Source organism: Mastigoproctus giganteus, chromosome 10 (genome assembly GCF_048544385.1).
Source record: "Mastigoproctus giganteus isolate SK-2022 chromosome 10, ASM4854438v1, whole genome shotgun sequence".
Taxonomy (NCBI): domain Eukaryota; kingdom Metazoa; phylum Arthropoda; class Arachnida; order Uropygi; family Thelyphonidae; genus Mastigoproctus; species Mastigoproctus giganteus.
The window spans coordinates 46,708,247-46,729,930 of record NC_143584.1 but is presented as its reverse complement, the minus strand read 5'-3'; the positions used below and the strand labels follow the sequence as shown (position 1 = coordinate 46,729,930).

Sequence of the window (21,684 nt, the reverse complement as noted above, 5' to 3'; positions counted from 1 at the left end):
TTCTCTAGTCAACTTTTCCTAACAATGAGGTAATTTTCTTTGGTGATTTTAATCTTCACAACTCCAGCTGCCTTTTGTTTTCTAGTTACACCGACCCAGCTGGTTGAGATACTGAGGCTTTTGCAATTACTAATGATCTTGCACAGATTGTTCATTTACCTACAAGAATACTGGGCAATCCTAATCGCAGAGACAAAACACACTTGATATTTTTCTTTCAAACGACCCTTCTAAGTACATGGTTATAGTGGGTGGTCCTTTAGGCACCTCAGATCACAACTTGGTGATTGTCTCTTCTCCAATAGGGCTTTTTTCTCATGGCTATTCCCAACCTCGTATTGTTTGGCATTACAAGAATGCAAAATAGGATAACCTGCGAGATTTCTTTTTCTTCTTTTCCTTGGTCGGATTACTGTTTCAAAACTTCTGATGTCAGCATTTGCTTAGATCGTGTAAGTGAAATTATTCTTGTAGGAATGGAATCCTTTATTCTGCACTCCACTTTAAAATCTTGTCCTTTATCTAAACCTTGGTTTTCCAATAAATGTGCTATGGCTGTTCAAGAGAAGAACATTACATATCGTAATTGGCTTGTTTCCAATTCTTCAGTTTCATTTTCTGCCTACACCAAAGCTCGCAACAATTGTAAAGCAGTTATTAATCAGTTCAAACTAGAGTTTGAACACGCTAAGAGTAGAAAATTTGCTTCTTGCCCTAATGGTAGCTGAGCATTCTGGTCTCCTGCCAAAGCTATTGGCCGCAACTTTTGTCCATCTCTGCTCCCACCTCTGTCAAAACCAGATGGTTCTGTTTTCACTTCAGCCAAGGATAAAGCTGACCTGTTAGCATCCCATTTTTCTTCCAACTCATGTATTAATGATCTTGTTAAAACAGCTCCCACCATTCTCAACATGCTCCATTCAGTGCCTCCTGTGGTCTTCCGTCAATAGGATGTCAGAAGGATTTTGACGAATCTTGATGCTAAGAAAGCTCTAGGTCCTGATAGTATTTCTGCATTTGTTCTCAAAATCTGTGCTCCTGAACTTACTCCTGTTCTTTGCCGCCTTTTTTCACTTTCTTATTCCAAAGGTGTTTTTCTTTCTGCTTGGAAATTTGCTCATATCCAGCCAGTTCCTAAAAAGGGTAACAACAAATCCCTCCCATTGCAAATACTTCTACTCTTTCTAAAGTAATGGAGAAATCAATTAACCGCCAACTCTTACAACTATCTAGAAACCTTCCATCTGATCAATGATCGCCAGTATGGATTCCATCAGTGTTGATCCACTGGTGATATTCTGGCTTATGTTACCCATTTATGGACAAATTTAATGGAAAAGTTTGGTGAAACACAAGCAGTTGCTCTTGACATCTCAAAGGCTTTCAATCATGTTTGGCATTAAGGTCTTCTAAACAGGCTTTCATCTTATGGTTTGCCAACTGTTTTTTGTAATTGGTTATCCAGTTTTCTCTCTGATCGCTCACTGTGGGTGATGGTAGATGGTTCTCTGTCATCTAACTTCTGCACTAATGCTGGTGGCTCCCAAGGTTCAGTTCTTTCCCCCACTCTTTTCCTCTTGTATATTGATATACCTTCTTCCATTGACTGGAAATCCTATTCATAGTTTTGCTGATGATAGCATATTGCATTCCACTTTCCAATTTGAGAAACCTTGCCCTGCTCAATCAGCTCAATTTCTTAAATGCTGATTCCCAGGTATTTCTCCATTGGGGCAAAGACAACTTAGTTGATTTCAATCCTTCTAAAACCCAGTCCTCCCTTATATCTTGCAATAAAGGATTCTTCTGCTCCTATGCTTATCTACAATGACATTTTGATTTCTAGACGTATATCTCTACTTGGGATTACTCTGACTTCTAATCTCTCTTGGCACAAGCACATTACAAATATTGCTTCCTCTGCATCTACAAAACTTGGTTTTCTCTTTCTCTCTCAGCGCTACTTTTCTTCCAAATAGCTGTTCATTCTGTGTAAATCTCAAATCTGGCTTACCATGGAATATTGTACCCACATTGGGAACGGTGCTCCCAAAACCTCTCTCAGGCTTCTAGATTCTATTCAGAAGAGGGCAGTTAGGTTAATTAATTTCTCATCTGTAACAGAGTCTCTCCACCCTCTGTCTCATAGACATACTTGTTTCTACTGCATGCCTTTTCTACAGATACTTCCATGGGCACTGTTCTTCTGAACTGGCTCCTATAATTCCTGCTCTTTCTTTCAAAACAGTCTGACCACTTGCCACTACCAGCCAACGTACATTTACTGTCCAAGTTCAAACTCACAGAACCAAGTTTTCATCTTCCTCATATATTCATTTAACTGCAGTTTTCTGGAACAATCTTGCTTCAAATGTATTTCCCGAAAATTACAGTCTACAGAAGTTCCAAGTGTAATGTGAACAAATAACTTCTTTTGTCTTCTCCAACCCAAGCATGGTACTAAGTACTATAGGTTCTAATACCTCTTGTGTTTGGGGTTTTCATTAAAAAAAAAAAAAAAAAAAGTCAGAGTGCAATTGGTTGTTGGAGCAAAAATATGGTGCAAGGAAGCCTGAGGCTTATGTGGCACCAGCCAAAAAAAAAACCAAAAAAACTTTTTGTTAATTAGCATTAGCAAGTGCACATGATGCAAGAAAGCAAGCTTATATAGCATCATCCAAAAACACACACACACACACACACACACACACACCCTTCTCATTTCACTCACCACTCACTCCAAATGTTTGTCTAGGTCTGCCTTTTATCTGTTTAAGCTATCAACTTCTACAATGACAAATGGAAGTTTGTTCCAGCAGTCAACCACCTGCTGGCTAAAGGAAAACTTCTGTACATCTATCCTACAACTGTCTTTCCTCAATTTGAATTTGTGCCTCTCAGATGATTATTCTGAACAAGAGGAAGAATCCCATCAGCATTGAGCATGCTCAAACCATTTAAGGCCTTATACACCTCAATCAAATCACCTTTCAAGTGCCTAGTCTCAGACACTGTAATTTGCAAAACTTAATCCTTTCTTCGTAAGAGCACTGCCCACAAAACTTCATATCTGCCTGCACAATTACCCCCAGGTCCTTTTCACTCTCTACAACTGTCACTGTAGTGCCACACAGTTGATACGTTACTCCGGGATTACTGCTTCCCATATGCAGTACTTTACATTTGTCAATGTTAAACTTCAGTTGCCACCTCTCAGCCCATCTGCTCAACTTTTCTAGATCCTGTTGCAGCAGTGTTCTGTCATTAGCGTCATTAACAACCCTGCCGACTTTTGTATCGTCTGAAAACTTGGACATTAAGCCTGATATACCATCATCAATATCATTAATGAATACAGAAAACAACAATGGACCCATCACTGAATCCTGGGGGACTAGTCCACTAATAATATTAGTCCACTGATTACCACTCTGTGCCGTCTCCCACTCAGCCATCTCTTTATCCATAGCAGCAATTTGCCTCTAATGCCACACTGCTCCAATTTGTGCAGCAGCCTTCCATGTGCAACAGTATCAAAAGCCTTTCTAAGATCCAAATATATGATATCAAAATTATTCTTTTCATCCAGTTCCCTTGTGACTACGTCATAGTATCCATTCAAATTGGTCAGAAAAGACTTTCCCTTAACAAACCTGTCGTGTCCGAGCTATAACTGAAGTCTTGTCGATCCTGCAGTTCTTTAACTAGTGCTCCATTAATTTCCCTGGAACAGAAGTTAAACTAACAGGTCTGTTAGCAGGTCTGAAGTACCCATGGGTACTTCCCCTGAGTCCAATGAAGCTCTCATAATTAAGGCTAAGGGTTTGCTTACTTCCTTTGCTGTCTCCTTTAATATAACTGGATAGATTATATCCACCCCAGGTACCTTTCTTATATTTATCTTCAACAATTTCTCCTCCATTGCCGGTCCCAAGTTCAGATGAGAAAGGAGGAGCATGCCTCATGTAAAAAAACCCTGGGCTCGGTTGGCTCCGGCCGACAGTACCTGGGATGGGCCCCTGCCTGAGTTACCGGTGAAGATGGAGGATCTATCTTCAGCAGCAGTGGAAGTCTGTCACTCTTCCAAGATACTGGTCTAATCTAAATTGTGGACTCTGCAGCAGAGGAATGGCAAGCTGGCTGCATTATTTGCCTTAAACCCTATGGATCTCAGTCATTGTAAGATAAATAGTCATGCTTCTGCATCCTAGGTAACCAATGTGGCTGTTCTTATACCATGGTGAACAGCTGTGAAGAAAGCTACATGGTCAACCAAAACTCAAATGTATCTCTGAACGTTAAAAACGTAAGATCGCTTTACAAGACCGGGAAAATAAAATTGGTAGAAGAATTGAAAAACGTCAAATGGAATATCGTAGGAATTTCAGTGACACATTGGACAGAAGAAGGAACACTGGATATGACAGAAGGAAGAATATTTTATTTAGGGAGAAAAGACAGCATACATAGAGAAGGAGTTGCTTTCATAGTAAAGAAATATCTATTAAATTCAATAATAGAAATTCATCCACACAGTCAAGAATGATAAGTTTAAGAATAAAAGGTAAAGAAAAAGGAATCTTCATAAAAATAATCCAGATATACACCCCAGACTCCTTACATGATGATACAGAGACAGCTGCCTTCTATTCAGATCTACAAGAAACCATAGATAACACAAACAAAAAAGATATTTTAATAATAATGGGAGACTAATTCTAAAGTTGGAGGTTTTTCAACAGATTTCAGTGACGTATTAGGAAAGTTCCGGATAGGAAATAGAAATGAGTGAGGAGAAGAACTCTTGAACTTCTGCAAAGAAAATAAACTATTCGTCACCAACACACTGTTCTACCACAGATCTCAACATAAGTATACATGGACATCACCACATGGAAATACAAAAAACTGTATCGACTACATTTTAATAAATAACAACTGGAAATCATCCATTCAAAATGTTAAAACTCTTAGAAGTACAGATTTTGACACCGACCATGAACAAGCAGCAACAATTAAATGGAAATTAAAAATACGAAGCCAAAAAACAATAGAGCAACATTAAATATATCATGATTTGAAGTAAAAGAAATTTATTGGAAAACACTACAAGAAAGATTAAAAGATAAACTATTCATTACCTGTGGAAAATATATGGGAGAAAACCAAACAATTGACTAAAGATGCAGCCTTAGAAACCTTGGGAACAAAACCAAAACATCCTTGGATTACAGTAGAAATTTTAGATGTATGAATGGAAAAAAAGACAAATGAAAAACCTCCTAAACAAAGAAAATAGTCAAGACAAAAGGGAAAAGTATAAAGCCCTAAAAAAACAAAATAGACAACCTATGTAAAGTTGCTAAAAGGAAATGGTTGGAAGACAAAGCAGTGCGAAGAGGCAAATAAACGTCACGACTCTAAAACAATTTACTGGGTTATAAAGGAACTCTCTAAAACATACATCCCAAAAATACTGACGATGAAATATAAAAACAGGAAGCATGCAAGAAATTAAAAAAAATATGGAAAGAATATTACCAAACCCTGTTCAAAGGGGAAGGAAAAAACACTCTTGCCATTAGATAATAGAAGAGATAAAGCACCCTTGATAACAAAAGAAGTTCAGAAAGCAATTAGCCAATTAAGAATGACAAGGCACCCAGAAATGATTGTATCCAAGCAGAACTATGGAAATTCAGAGCTGATGCAATGTTAAAACACCTCGCACAATTGTTTAATCTAATTTTATTTACAGGTGACATACCAGAAGACTGGAAAAGTGGAATAATAGTACCTATACACAAAAAAGGAGATAAAGAAAATTGTCAGAATTATAGACCCATTACCCTTTTAAACTATATACAGTCCATTCCGGTTATTTGGGACACATCGGGACTAGTGCATTTTTGCCCGATTAAGCGGCTGCCCCAATTACCCGAAGTTTCACGTAAATAGTTAAAAATACAATGGACCCCCCCCTTTACAATTGGTTCACTGTACAATCAAATCACGTTACGATGGAGTCACCATAGTAAAGTACCGTTCACTATACGATGTGCAGTAAGCGCTGGTCATTGTGATCACCTTTGTGAATTGAATTTTAATTCTATTAAACAGCGATTCTAATTAGTGAAAATAGGAGGAATATTATCCACAGGCTATAAAAGCAAAGATATATTAAGCACAAATTTACCCTTCATTACCTTACCAATTAAAAAATTAAATGATACGTGAAAATCGGAAGAATATACATGATAATTGAAATAATTAATACGTACTGTAATATGTACATACGAACTAGTTGACATTTCTGTTCACTGACATTTGTGGGTGGGGGTTAAAATTTAAAACAGTAAAAAGATAAGCAATCAATAACAAAGAACACGGCACACACAAATTGCAAATAACACAAAATGTGTAAGTGAGAACGGAGTAACGAGTTACAAAGCTTTAAAAATAGGAATGAAGAGAAGATCTGAAAACTAATTTTTTTTTATATGATTGAAGATTTCATGGAAGTGTAAACACATTTCACCATAATAACCCACAATTCCAGCTGTCTATTATTGCAAATTCAGTAAGATCAAGTTTACTGTCCGTTTATGATAGGTTTCACTAACAGAAAAGCCCAATAAACAGGTGACTGCTAATTGTTTTATGGTTGTGACCTCCAGAATTTCGACCGAACCACGTGGTACCGTCAAAGACAATCGTAGGGTAATCTTCAGTGCTGCGGTCTCCTGCCCTGATTAAACGGCATGCTGTCCCAATTAAGTGACGTAAACCCTGGCTATTTTCTCGTTTGGTTTCTGTTTTTTAAGATTTGCCCCGATTAACCGGTGGCCCAAATAACCGGAATCCACTGTATATAAAATATTTATAAGGATCTTACAAAATAGGATACTTAAAACATATGAAGAAACAATAGGGGAAGAACAAGCAGGATTTAGAAAAGGCAGATCAACAATAGACCAAATATTCACACTAAACATCATTGCAGAAAAATATTGGAATAAGAAGAAACCTCTTTATCTGTGCTTCATCAATTTCAAACAGGCATTTGACTCTGTAAACAGAGAAAATTTAATGAAGCAACTACAAAAAATCCCACTTGATCACAAAATAATCATGTTTATAAATAATTTCCACAAAAATATAAGAGCAATAGTAAAATTCAACAACCATAAAACAGAGAAATTTGAAATAGAAAAAGGAGTCAGGCAGGGATGCCCTTTTTCTCCATATCTATTTAATATCTACCTAGAAGAACTAATGAAATCAATTGAAGAAAAAAGAGGCACAATAATAAATGGAAAAAATATAAACCACATAAAATATGCAGATGATATTGTGATTTTTAACAGAAACCAAAGAACAACTAAAAGAAATATTAACAAACATCGATAAAGCAAGCAACAATTATGGAATTAATATTAATATAAATAAAACCAAAGTTAAACAAATTGGAAAAAACATAGAAGACATAAACATCCAAAATCAACAAATAGCACAATAAAAAAATTTGTATACCTGGGTTCTAATAACCGGAAACCTAAGTAATATTGACCAAATTAATCACAGACTGAACATCAGATGGACAAACATAAACAAACTCAAAAACATATGGAAGAGCAATAAAATCTCAAATAGTCTAAAAATCAAACTATATGAAACTGTCATCATACCCACAGCAACTTATGGATCAGAGAATTGGAGAATAAATAAGAAAGAAAGGCAAAAAATAATGTCATTTGAAATGACATTATTTTTTGCCTTTCATAAGGAAAATCAATAAAACAAATTGGAGAGAACATAAAACTAATGAACAAGTAAGGAGAGATCTAAAATTTGAATGCAGAATAATAGAGCAGATATACAAAAAACAACTTTATTCGTTTGGACATGTGAACCAGATGAAACAACACAGGCTGCCTAATGTAGTACTGATAGGAAGAATTGGAGATAAGAGACCACCAGGAAGACCCAAAAGAGAATGGCTCCAATTCCTAAAGGAAAACACAGGCTTTCAGAGTTATCAACAAATGATGGAAGATTCAAGAGATTGACAACAATGGAAGACAAGATCTAAATAGGGACTCAACCCATGCCAAACAGAAAAGTAGAATGATGATTTCTCCTCCACTTTATTCTCAGTTATTACAAGATTATCTAGCTTACTGCCAGAGTTTAATACACCTTTGTCATTCCCCTCTGTGACTAACTCCTGATGTGTGAATGTAGATGCAAAATATTCATTTAGTTTGTTAGCTACCTGAGCAGGATCACCAACAGTTGAACCATCGATATCAAGTGGACCAATCTGTTTCATTCCCTTCCTTCTAGAGTTTACATAAGTAAAGAACTCTTTGCATCCTTTGCCAAAGATTTCTCGTAATCTGCCTTTGCCTGCCTAACCTCCTTGGTGATTTGGTTACAGACCAGCTTACATCTGTCATAGGTTTCTGTGTTACCTGTTAATTTATGTATCCCATGCATTTTTCTTCTCTGTTACATGTCTAATTAGTTCAGCTGACATCCAAATAGGCCTAAATCTTGAACAATATTTCTTTGTTGGTACGAAAAGCCTAGTAGCTTCCAAGATTAATTCTTTGAATGCTTCCCATTTTGAATTTACTGTTGGTAACATCATCAGTTGGTCCCACCATATAGAATTTAAATACTGTCTCAGACCACCATAGTCACTTTTACTAAAGCAAAAACCCTTCCCTTTACCCTTGATGGTAGTTATCTGTTTGAGTAAATCCCAATTCAGCATACTGTGATCACTGCCACCTAGTGGTTCCTTTATCTGCAGATTCTTGATGCATGAAGAATCACTACTGCTAATCAGATCAAGAGTATTACTCCCTCTAGTTGCCTCCCAAACATGCTGCTGTAGAAAACAATCATCCAATGAATCCACCAAAAAGCCGTGTGTGTGTGTGTGTGTGTGTGTGTGTGTGTGTGTGTGTGTGAGAGAGAGAGACCAACCCACAAATTCCAGTCAATCTCTGGGAAATTAAAATCCCCCATTATAAAACACCCTGATTTACTGGCCCACTCTATTTCTCAGCACAGTTGCTCATTATACTCATCAGATTCATTAGGCTATAACACACACCTATTGTCATTTTTCCTTTCCCAGTGCTTATGTCACACCAAACAGACTCAACATTGCATTGTCAACCAACATCAACTGGATGCACTTCCTTAGATTTTGTGTTTCTTAACTAACAGCATAACCCCTCCTCCCTTCCTGTCCTGTCTATCCTTTCTGTACACATTATACTCCCCAAATTCCAATTCTGCACTGTTCATGTCTGTGTGACACCACATCTCTGATATCCCAACAATATCTGCATTTGATGTCTTGACTACCACTTCAAGCTCATCAAATTTATTAACTATACTCCTAGCATTGGTGTACATGCTTCTACTCTTAGTTACCCTAACACAGCCCATGTATTTACTTGTTCCACTATGAATCCCAGCAGTCCTGGAAATCCCCATTGCCTTGCTTTCCAGGATGCTTCTCAATTGCATTTCAATAGAAGTAGTGCAAGAATCACTTTCACTTCTGCCAGCGGCTACTGTCAATCTGTTAGTCTATGTATCCCCCCCAACCTAGCAGTTTTCCGACCCACCTAACTCTGCTTCGATAGCATCAGCAGATATTCTTGCACCCTTTTTATTTAAGTGTATCCCATCCCTGTAGAAGCAGTCTCTCCTGTTAACAAGCACAGACGAGGCTGAGAAAGATTCTACCCTTGCACAATCTCTCCAGGGCTGAATTGATCAACAAGGTTCTCATCATATACTCCCTCCTATCATGTCTGGACAGAATTTTAGACACTTTCAAATTCAAGCCTAACTTGCAGCTTTTTTTCAACATTGACCTGTACTTGTTAAGTAATTCCTCAGGTCTCCTACTCTTAATATCATTAGTGCCAACGTGTACAACAATATCACCCTTTGTTGCCCTTAAAAGATGATATCTGCTTTACGTCATCAACCTTTGCCCCTGGCAGACTTATTTATTTATTTTTTTTAATTAAAAAAAAACTCAAATTCAAAAATCTTTTTTTTTTTAAATTACCCTGAGAGAGAGAAAACAAGAGTCAGAAGTAGAAAGGAACCACCAAGAAACAGAAGAATGATAATATCCAGGTCAGACCCTGGTGTGCCAAGGCCATACTCGCCAGATGTGAGCCCCTGGGGTTTATAGTTTGAATAAATTTAAGGAAGCATTAGATACATTTTTATAGGAGATGGATAAATGAGTGGGTAGGCTTTTTTTTTTTTTTGCTGTTGTATTATAAGCTTGCTTTCTTTCATCATTTGCCACTACTAATTACTAAAAACGGATAGAGCAATGGCTGCTATCCTTAGATTGAGGGTGATTGTATCGAAAATTAAGTTAGTATGTAAGGTATAAATTTTTTTAAGTTAATTGGACATTACTTCCTGGTACACCTTATTTATAATTCAAAATAATTTTTTCCCAATTATGAAGAAATTTAATCTGAAGCTCTGTGTTCATTACTAGATTACCTTGAAATAATCTGAAGTTTAAATTTTACCTTTTAATGTCTTATTCATATAAATTCTTCCTTATGAGTATTAGAATTGTTTTGGTTGTATGGTAATTTTTCTTTAAAGGGCACATGCAAGCATGTATTATGCACTTGGAAAAAGTACTGTTCTTTTCATGCAAGCCATGCTTACACTTGAGTCGGTAAGTGTTGCAGCTTCTTTTTGTATTCTGCTTTTTTTTTTTATGTGCGGGGTATCATAAAGTTCGTACCCTGACCTAGATAAAACATCAGTAGGAAGATGTCGTTTTTTAATATAGGTTGTCTACATATTCAGTAACTAATATGTGAAATTTCATTCCAGTATGTGATTGCACACCAGAGGTGGAGCCTGGAATCTGAGGAAGGATGCTATGGTTGACAAAGTGAAGTATAAAGCAGTGATCAAGTTCCTGCATTTGCAGGGCAAGAAAGCCTGGGAAATTGAAGAAGAAATTAAAACAGAATTGTCCATCTTATGACACTGTAAAAAAGTGAAAACGGGAGTTAATGTGGTTGTACAAGTGTCTTTGACGAGCAAGGAAAAGGAAGGCCATCAACATCCAAAGACAGTGAGATGGTTGCAAAGGTTGAGCAGCTGGTGCTGAGTGACTGATGTGTGACAATTAATTTCGTTGCAAATGCAGTGGGAATTAGTTACGGGTCTGCCCAAGCATTTTACATAACCATCTGCACATGTCTAAGGTCTCCACATGATGGGTTCCAAGATTACTGATGCCTTTGAAGAAGCAATGTTGATCGCAGTGTTCTCGCCAACAGTTGGATTTGTGTAATGCGGATGTTGAGAACACTTTTTTGATTGGTTGATGACAAATGCTGGGGGGTACCAATATGATCTGGAGACTAAAGACATGTGGAAGCACACCTCCACCCCCATCTCCCAAAAAGGCAACGACCACTCCATCTGCAAAGAAGGTGATGTTGTCCATGTTTTGGGACAGAAAAGGTATTATACTGACAGATTACACACTTACTAGAGAATACTACAGAAATCTCTTGAAAAAGTTACATGATGCTTTGAAGGTGAAAAGGTGTGGAATGTTAACCAAAGGTGTCCGTCTTCTGTCAGGCAAAGCACCGACTCACACGGCCATTATCACCAACTTTGTTGCCAGTGTGGCTTGGAACTACTGCAGCATACCTCCTATTCTCCTTACCTAGCACTGTCAGACTTCTTGTTTTGAGAAATGAAGAAACCATTGCTTGGACACCGCTTTGATTCATCTCAGGAAGTCATCAATGAAGTGGAATCGTGGTTCCAGGCAAAAAGTGTGGATTTCTATGATCAAAACATTAAACAACTGATCCATAGATGGGAGAAATGTGTTTTTATACATGGAGAGTATATAGAAAAGGATTAAAGTTCCTGTGGAATTTCACCTTTCTGGGGCTATTATTTCTAGGTAAGGGTACAAACTTTTTGATACCCTCTCGTATATATGTAATAAGTATAAATATGGGGTGGAAAGTTAAGTTGTAACGGATAGATAAATAATAAAAATATGTCATTTGCACCTGAGTGCACAAAGCAGCAGCAAAGGATACAAAAATTTATATATGTGAGGTAAAGTTAATAGTCTGATGAAAAGTGTGAAGACGGATGCATAAATCACACAAAATGCCAGAACTAATAGAAGAAGGATAGTAGAAATTGAAGATGTTGAAGGTGTGAGAAAGATTGAAAGAATGTGAATATCCTATATGATAAAATTAATTATGCAAAATTATAAGCTGAATTGGATAGCCAATTAGAGAGCCTGAAACTGTAAAGCGAAAAATGATTAAATTAATATATACAGTGTGTCCAAAAATGTATGCACACTTTGATTGTTAATAACTTCTATGTTTATTTTCATAAATTCAATTTTTTAATTTTATAATGAAGAAAAAATGTGAGGGAAAAAAATATGCATTAATGCAAGTGTTCAGATTGTCCTCAACATCATAGAGGAACTGAAGTGCTTACATCACCTAAGATAGCTCATGATGTTGCTGCACATTCTGCTTCAATAGCTTGCTGTAATTCAGTGATTGTTGATGGTTTTGTGACATAAACTTTATCTTTGAGGTATCCCATAAATAAAAAATCTAATGGCATTAGATCTGGCAGACACGGATGGAACTCAACACTGCCTCTTCGTCCAGTCCATCTGTTTGGGAAAGTTTCATCCAGATAAGCCCTAACTTCGCAATGAAAATGGGTAGGTGCCCCATCATGTTGAAAATAAAATTCATCATCCTCACATAGCTCACAAATGTGTGGTACAATTGATTCCTGAAACAAGTTGAGGTAAAAAGCACCAGTAACAGTTGCTTCAAAAAAGAATGGTCCAATCAAACCCAAGGATGATAATCCACACCACACTCTAATGGACGGTAAATTCAAATGTTGTTTCTCAGCAGTGTTGTAACTAGAAAAAGTGGGCCCCAATGCAAAGTTTAGTGTGCCCCCCCCACCCTGAAAATATTTGTTTTGGTAAAAATAAAAAATCCTTAATTTCCCTGGAAGCAGCAGCTGTGCTAATACCATTTCATCTCTATTTACTGCAGTTTTGCTTGTGCTGTGCAGGTAGTTAACAATAAACATGCTTTGTGTGAAAAAATTATTGTTCGTTGACAGTAAATTTTATCATAAATGATAAAACAACATTCATTTTATCATAACTGAAAAGCTTCCATTTTTACTAAATTAAATTTTTTCTGTTTTGGGCAGGAGGGCAGTGGTCCTCTTTCAGTCATGGGCCCCAATGCACTGCATTGGCATAGTTACGCCACTGTTTCTTAGTAATGTGTAGATTCTTCGATGCCCAGTACGAACAATTGTTGCGATTAATTGTACCATTCAACTTGAATATTGCATCATCACTCCAAAGGATCTTATTGGCAAACAGTCTTCTGCAGATTTTCTTAAAACCCACTCAGAAACTTCAACCCCTATGATCAGGAGCATCTTTGTCAGGACCTGCACTAACTTGGAATGTAGCTTTTCCATTTTGGACACTTTAAAATGTTATGCACACTGTATTTGGGGATTGTCGTGTCACAGTCAGCTTGTTGGACAGATTTCCTTGGTGTTTGTCGGAAAAATTCCAGCACCTTTTGTGATCTCATGGATGTGCAAGGTCTTCCTGATTGTTGCCTGTGTATGTTTTGCACAGTGCCATCTGCTTCAAACTTATCATGAATATGCGAAATTGTGAGATGCATTGGTGGTTCAGTGTGGTATTCACTCCTTAACTGTTTCTGGACTTCGTTGATATTTTCTGACTTCAACACAAATTTCTGCTGTTCAGATGTAAGTCTGGTCTTTTCCATTATTACCACCAACTTTCAACTGAAAAAGAGAAAAGGTTCTGAGTTATGGGCTGATAAAGTGTGTATACATTTTTTTTTGCACTCCCTGTATATGGAGTAATAGCAAGCATCAGATAAGGGCGGGAAATTTTGGTTATAAGTCCAAGAAATGGGCAGAGAAATTATAAAATTAAAGTCTAATGTTTGCTAAAACACCTGATTATGTATTATATCTGATTATTATGATTATGTATATTATTATAATTGATTATGTATTAATATATTTTTTTTTTGTATAATTTTTTTGTGATAAATTTGGATTAATTATTTTTACTTTAGAGCTTCCAGCTCTCTGATTGGCTAACCAATTCAGCCTATAATTTTGCTTAATTCATTATATCATATAGGATATTCACATTCTTTCAGTCTTTATCACACCTTCAATGTCTCTAATTTCTGTTATCCTTCTATTAGTTCTGGCATTTTGTGTAATTTATGCATCCATCTTTGCACTTTTCATCAGACTTTACCGCACACGTGCACACGTTTCAACACGAAGTATGAAATACCAAAACAAGAATCTTATTTTCAGTTTCAGCACTTATAACTTTTATATAGGCTCTTGAGTATAACTATATGAGGGTATACTGAAAAGTAATTCCTTCTAATTTTTTTTCTAAGAAAAAATCCCGTGTAGTAGTGTGAACTGAGTAGCTCTCATTTTGTTAGGCCTTATTACACTTCTGTGTGAAGTTTCATGTTTCTTTCACTAGAGGTCTTTGAATTACAGCAGAGTAAAATTTTGCAGTGTAAGCAGATGATATTAATGCGGGATAAACATTATGAAATGATTGAATTTTTTTCTGCAAAAAATGTTTCGTTGATTGATTTACATTAATGAATCAAAGTTGTTTGTATTGACAATTGTGTAGACATCAGTAATGTTAAGCTTTGGGCTGCACAAGTTTGTTATGAAGAAGTTGAATGTGTCAGTATTGCAGGAATCCATTAACATTAACTGATGAGACTTACTGAAATTGCATTTGTGAAATTATCAGTGGAAATTGCTGCATTTCTCAGCAGGCAGTAGTAAACACATGATGAGCAGAGGCTGTGATTACTGATTTGGAAAGTTTTGCAAATAAGTTCCTCAAATGCTCACTGAGTAACTGAAACAGAAGCAAGTAGTTGTTTGCTGACATTTGTTATATTATTGAACATGTCAGTAATTTCTTGCATTATCATTAGAGATGAAAGTTGGATATGTCATTTTGAGTTAGAAAACAAGATACAGTTAATAGAATACTGTTGAAAAGGTGTACCTGCACCATAGGTGTAAAGACTACAATAGGCAATGCATGGTTACTGCTTTCTGGGACATTAAAGGTGCATTGCATTATGTCTACTGGCATTGTCATTATTATTATTATTATTGTTATTATCATCATCCATATGGTGCAAGGAAGTCTGACTCTTATGCTGCACCAGCCAAAAAAAAAAATCCTAACTCAGTGAGAGAGAGAGAGAGAGAGTCAGAAGCAAAAGGAAATCACCAAGAAAGAGAATAATGATGATATTTAGCTCAGGACCCTGGGTGTGCCAAGCCCATACTCACCAGATGTGCGCCTCTAGGGTTAAATTGTTTGAATGCTACAAAAATTGAAGGAACATATCCAAAGAAATCATCCTGACATGCAATAATATATCCAAAACAACAGTGCAGTGCTTTATGTAACTACATTGCTTTGGCACTGCTGTCTTAAATCATGCATCATACAGTCTCAATTTCAAGAGACTTCCATCTTTTCTTGAAACTGAAGGAACATCTGAGAGGACATCATTTTTTTTGTCAGACAATGAAGATAGTTGCAAAGATCTAGTTCCACAAATAAGATGTTCAGTTCTTGGGTAAAGATGGACTTACGAATATTGGCACATGCACTGAAAATAGAGGTAATTATGATGAGAAATAATTATACAACAGTATAGAATCAAGTTCAAGAAAAATGTTTTTGTTTGAATGAAATTTCTGTTTTTGTTATTGGGAGGGGTAATTAGGAGGCATTATCTTTCAGAATGCCCTTATAATTTAGTAGAAACATGGTTAATAATGAAATATTAATATATATTATTAAATATAATATAAATAAGCATACTACTGTGAATATAGTCTTTTGGCATACTCATATGACAGTCTTCAGTGATTATAAAGAAATGTTATGGGGAAGCTACGTATTTAGTAAAAATTTTTTTTTTTTTGAAGTTTTCAAAATCAGATAATCATGTAAGTTTGTAAGGAGTTAAAATTGTAGAATATAAATTATGAAGAAATAAAGTTTAAAACATTGGATGTAGAATTCCTGTTTAAAAAAAATTGGAAATTATGATATTATTTATGAAGGTAATTGGAGGGATATGGTTGCAAATTTTATCAAACCTTTGGTGATATTAAACAAAGAAAGTTATAGAATTCTTCATTCTTTTTGCAGTTTTGAACACTGGATACTGATTGTTCTCTTAGAGAGGCTCAAGGAAATACATTATGTTACGGTTCTGTTTTTCAGTATACAGTAAAACTTAACTGGTTTGGACTTCACTAATTCCAATCCACTATAATTCACATTCCTTTTTCTTTTTTTTGTATGTATGTATTTAATTTATGCAGAACAGAAAATTTTCTTAAATAATATTAATACTAGGGGCTTCGCTCCCTACTCGCTTTTCTCACCTACCCCTACGTAAAATGTAGAGGTATGACGGAGTAAGTCAAATCTTTTCTATGTAAAAGACACACCTGTTGAAATGCACTGATGTTCTTCTTCCCCTTTTTACTCCCATCCTTAAGCTATCTCCCTCACTCATGCTTTTTTTTTCTTTCTATTTTTCCATCAGGAAGCTCAGGCGATCCTTGATGGAGAGCAACCAGGGTACTGTGGACAGCCTGGCTCATCTCCTAGTGATGGTGGCGGGCAACATGGAGTCCCACCAGGGAGCCCCATGGCCAAGAAGCCAGCACAAACAACAGAACCCAATCGCTAAACTTCACATGCAACACACAACACTTTTCTGGCTTTTACATAGGTTCTGTATTCATCACAAGAGTACTGATGGCACGGATGTGGGAATCCACAGGTTGGTGTTTTACCCAAACACTGTGCCACTACAATCGATATCTAATCAGGAAATTACCTAGGTAATTTATGGGAGAGAGAGAGAGAGTCAGAAGTAGAAGGGAATCGCCAAGAAAGAGAAGAATTATGCTATGCAGCTTGGGATCCTGCGTGTGTCAAGCCAATACGCACCAGATTTTGAGCCCCTGGGGTTAATTGGATACTGTAGTGTGCTCACAAAGGAACTGGATGCAAAGGATAATTTTGACATCATGTACTTGGATCTTAGGAAGGCTTTTGATTCTGTTGCACATGGAAGACTGGTAGAGAATGAAAAGTACCTGGGAGATAATTGTGCAGTCAGATATGAAGTTTTCTGAGCAGTGCAGACGGTGTGCAAGAGTAGTTCATGGTGTCTTGTCAGTGATATACAGGAATTTTTCTAGCAGGAATAAGGAGGTGATTATCCTCTTGTTTAATGCAGTGGTCAGGCCACACCTTGAGTACCGTATACAGGTTTTGGAGGCCTTATTTTAGGAAGGATGTAGAGCTGCTGGAATGAGAGAAAGGCAACAAGATTAATGAATGGAAAAAGGGTTGCTCTTATGGAGAAAGGCTTAAGTTTTGCAAATTACAGTGTTTGGAGACAAGGCACCTGCGAGATGATCTGATTGAGGTGTATAAGCCCGTGAATGGTTTAAACAAGATCAGTGCTGATGGGATTCTTCCTCTTGCCCAGATTAATCCCCTGAGGGGACATAAATTCAAATTGAGGAAAGACAGTTGTGGAATAGATGTGCAGCAGTTTGCCTTTAGCCAGCAGGTAGTTGATTGCTTGAACAGACTTCCATCTGTTGTTGTTGTAGAAGTTGACAGCTTAAATAAATTCAAGGCAGAACTAGACAAACGTATGGAGCGAATGGATGGGTGAAATGTGGAAGGTTTTTTTTTTTTTTATTTTTCCCCTTGCTTTCTTGCATCATATGCCTCTACTAATCCTAATCTTCTTTGTGGACTTTTCCATCAGATTTTTTCAACGGAGGATTTCTTTGCATGTCAGCAGTTGCAGCATACTTTTTGCAGGATATTGGGCTTCTGAGCTTCCTTAACTGAGTGAAGAACTTTGTTCATTCTGGTATTTCATGTAATGCTATTTTTTCATTTAAGGTTTTTTTTTTTTTTTTTTTTCTTTCTTCAGTTTTGCACTTGTGTGTAGGTTGCAGTTGGCACCTTTTCAGCATTACTTTTAGTTTGTGACAGTTCCTCTATGTGATACAGTTCTATTTAATTATGTAAGTCATTATTTGATAATGTAATATTTAATTTGCAATTTTAGTGAAGGAAAAGTTAAATTATGTAAAGACAAAAGCTGCTTTGTTATTCTCATTGAATTTGCCAATTCTGAAAAATATGTATATTCACAGAGAAATGAAGAAATGACATTATGAAACAATAATACAACAGGATCCTTCACTGAATGGAAAATTCTGGTATTTTGCAAAAAATACAGTCCATTGGAGGAAGGATTCAGTTATTTGATTTTAATTTTCTGTATTCAGTTTATTTTGAAATTAACATATATATTGCTAGATTTGGAATAAATGTTTGTTTTTGTGAATTACAACTCTAAATTATTTACATATAATTATATTCTGTGACTGTATGTGATATAGGAGGAGATATAAAGAGATCAACAATAAGCTTAGATGGGTAGTGGATAAAGCAAGAGAAAGGTGGAATGGATTTTGTAGGGAATTAGAAGTATTAGAAAAGTGTTCATATGATGAGAGAGAGAGAGAGAGAGAGAGAGAGAGAGAGAGAGAGAGAGAGAGAGAGAGGGGATGTAAGCATGGTGACAAAAGAGGAGGTCAAAGTGTTATAAAGAGAGAAGGGAAGAGGGAGGGAATGGGAATATACTGAGAAAGCCAGAGGAGATAGGTAGAATATACAGGGTGTTCATTTTAAAAATAAACCTATGTTATTTGTACTAAGTACAACATTATCTAGTAACTATTGCTGGTGTGAGGGGGAGCTAGTGGAGGATGTTATGTAAGTGGAGGGAGTGACAGTTTTACATTTTATCTCTGTAAACTGCAAAGTTTGCTTTTTTACAATTTGAAGAAGAAGAAATCTTTATTGTATACAAAATGCATATGCCGTACACAATACCCTTCACGGCTAGAAGCCAGGGGTTTGACTACTTTGTAAGTTTATCGAATACTTATAAAGTGTAAAAGAACTGAATTCTTCAGTAGTTTATCCTTATTTATAAAAATAGTGAGAAGTGAATTTATTTTTACAATGGAATGGTACACTAAAACCCATTGAAAGAGCACTGACAACTCATCATTATGAATAAAATGTTAAACATAAACAAAATAGTGATATGGCAGTTCTATGATATTTTACAGTTTTACTAGTGAAAATTAAGTAAAGTTTTGAATCTCTATCTGTTCTTTCACGTGCATCTTGAGGATCCCATTTCAACCATTTAATTTTCTGGTGACCTATAAAGAAAAGATGTAAAGGAGAAATTAAACTCTAATGCTAACTGCACCTTGAAAATTTGGAAATGCAGAGATTTTCAGTTCAGTTAATGACAAATGGGAATCTTAGCTCATATGCTTTAGTGCTGCCCAAAGTGAAATGTAATATAATGATGCTTTTAAATAATATTAATTATAAGGTTAGTTGGTGACCACTGTTATCTCTAGGTTCAAAAACTGTGAAATTGTTTTGCATGCCAAATTATTAATCTTTGTAGAAAATTCAACATGTAATAGATAAAATTTGTTAAATGAAGACAATTATGCTAGCCAACAGTTTTAAACCTTTTTTTTTTACGATAACATGAAGGAAACCAACTGATTTTGACTAAATCGCGTGTGCTGAAAACAAAAATGACAGTAGAAAGTTCATAGTACATCACATTTTCATGTTATGGCTAAGTAAAAATTGTGAATTTTTACTTATCTAAATGTACTGGACTACTTTTCTTGTAAATTAATTGCTTGAAATAGAAATGACAACCAGTAAACATTCCAAATGGATAAAAAATAACATATTTAAATTTTATAAACATCTATTTAGATTTAATTAAGCAATTAACCCACAAAAGTGAAGGCAAAAATAGGAAATCGTACTACTTGCAGTTATTTTTTCCTCTTATGAGCAGAATGGTCCCTTATCAGAAACCAGTAATAGTTGCCCATCATTGCTGGATCCCATCATCATTGATACCTCTGCTCCATAGTATGAATATCTTGGTGGAATTGTTCCCCTCTGCTCATCACTGACAGATCCCGAGTGGTCTGGAAAGAAGTCCAGGTGCGAATGTAGGAAGCGTATCTTCAGTGACATTTGACAACTTTTGATAGTTATGCAACAATTCCATTATCAACTCTTTATAGTTCTCTAATTTTTTATTCCCTAAAAACCTGCTAACAACAGCTATGAAGGATTTCCACGCAGCTAATTCAGTGGTGTTAAGTTTAGTTTCGAAGGTTTCATCCTTTAAAAGCCATATAATTTGTGGGCCTACGAATATACTCTTCTTCAACTTTGCATCACTAATTTTTGGAAACTGCCTTTTAAGTACTTGAAACCTTCACTATTTTTGTCCAAAGGTTATACAAAATTTTTCATGAGACTCAACTTAATGTGCAAACGTGGGAGAAGCATCATTTCAGGTTTCACTAAAGGTGTGCATTTGATGTTGAGTTTCCCGGGAACCTACTCTTCTCTGATGGGCTATTTCTTCACAATATAATGATGTTCTACTGCTCGACTATCCCATAAACACAGGAAATAACAATACTTAGTAAAACCACCCTCTAGTTTAAGCAAAAAAGCGATTACTTTTAAATCACCACAGATTTTCCAACAATATTTCTTATAGTTTAAGGCAGTGGTTCCCAAACTACTGTGATCTACGGACCCTTTCAAAAATCAAAAAAGGAATTCACGATAGGTATTATGATAGATATGTCATTACTACCCATGATAGCAGTGACATGCTATCATAGATTTCTTTCATAGCCGCTGAATGAGTCACTGGGACTGATGGTTTGATATTACCATTGTATAGCAAAACTGCTTTTAAACTGAGTTAGAAGACTCTATGAATACTCTCCATTCTTCAGGATTGTATTCAAACCCTAGTTCATCCATCAATCCGTTTAAATCTTTTGAGACACAAAGAGAACCTTCCATTTGATAATAACCTGCAAGCTTCTCATTTCGGTTTCTAAACATAGAAATCCTAGTGGTTTTTGCCAGCAAATTCCACTATTCAACCTAGATCCTAATAGCTCAGCCTGTTGCTTTGAAAGATTTAAATCTCTAACCAAATAATTTAGTTTACTTTGCTCAATTAAGTGTGGGGTTTGTCATTTGTTGAGGGGCCAGGTATGGGCTCTAGTGACTCTTGTTCTTCTTCCGGAATAGTGATTTCTTCACAACTAGGTGGGGGAATAGGGAGTTCCGGTGTGTGTGTGTGTGTGTGTGTCTGGCACTGTAGAACTTCTTTTGCAGATGGAATGGTGGGATATTTTATTTTAACTGTATTTTCCCTTGAAAACCTCTTAGTATTTGTGAGGCAGAAATAACAATCTTCAAGGTGACTTGTTAGTTCATGCCAGATCGTCGGAACAGCAAAAGGCATTTTAGAATTGTTCCCCTTCATC

At 36.2% G+C, this 21,684-nt stretch overlaps 1 protein-coding gene across 1 annotated transcript in view; it reads left to right on the top strand.

The window, feature by feature from the left end:
* LOC150079015 (tetratricopeptide repeat protein 39B-like) overlaps positions 1-21,684 on the top strand; it is a 358,313-nt gene that overhangs the window by 163,303 nt on the left and 173,326 nt on the right. The window contains exon 5 of the mRNA XM_090382637.1: positions 10,663-10,738. Within this exon, the coding sequence (XP_090238763.1) occupies positions 10,663-10,738 (76 nt within the window). The remainder of the gene's footprint in view (positions 1-10,662; positions 10,739-21,684) is intronic.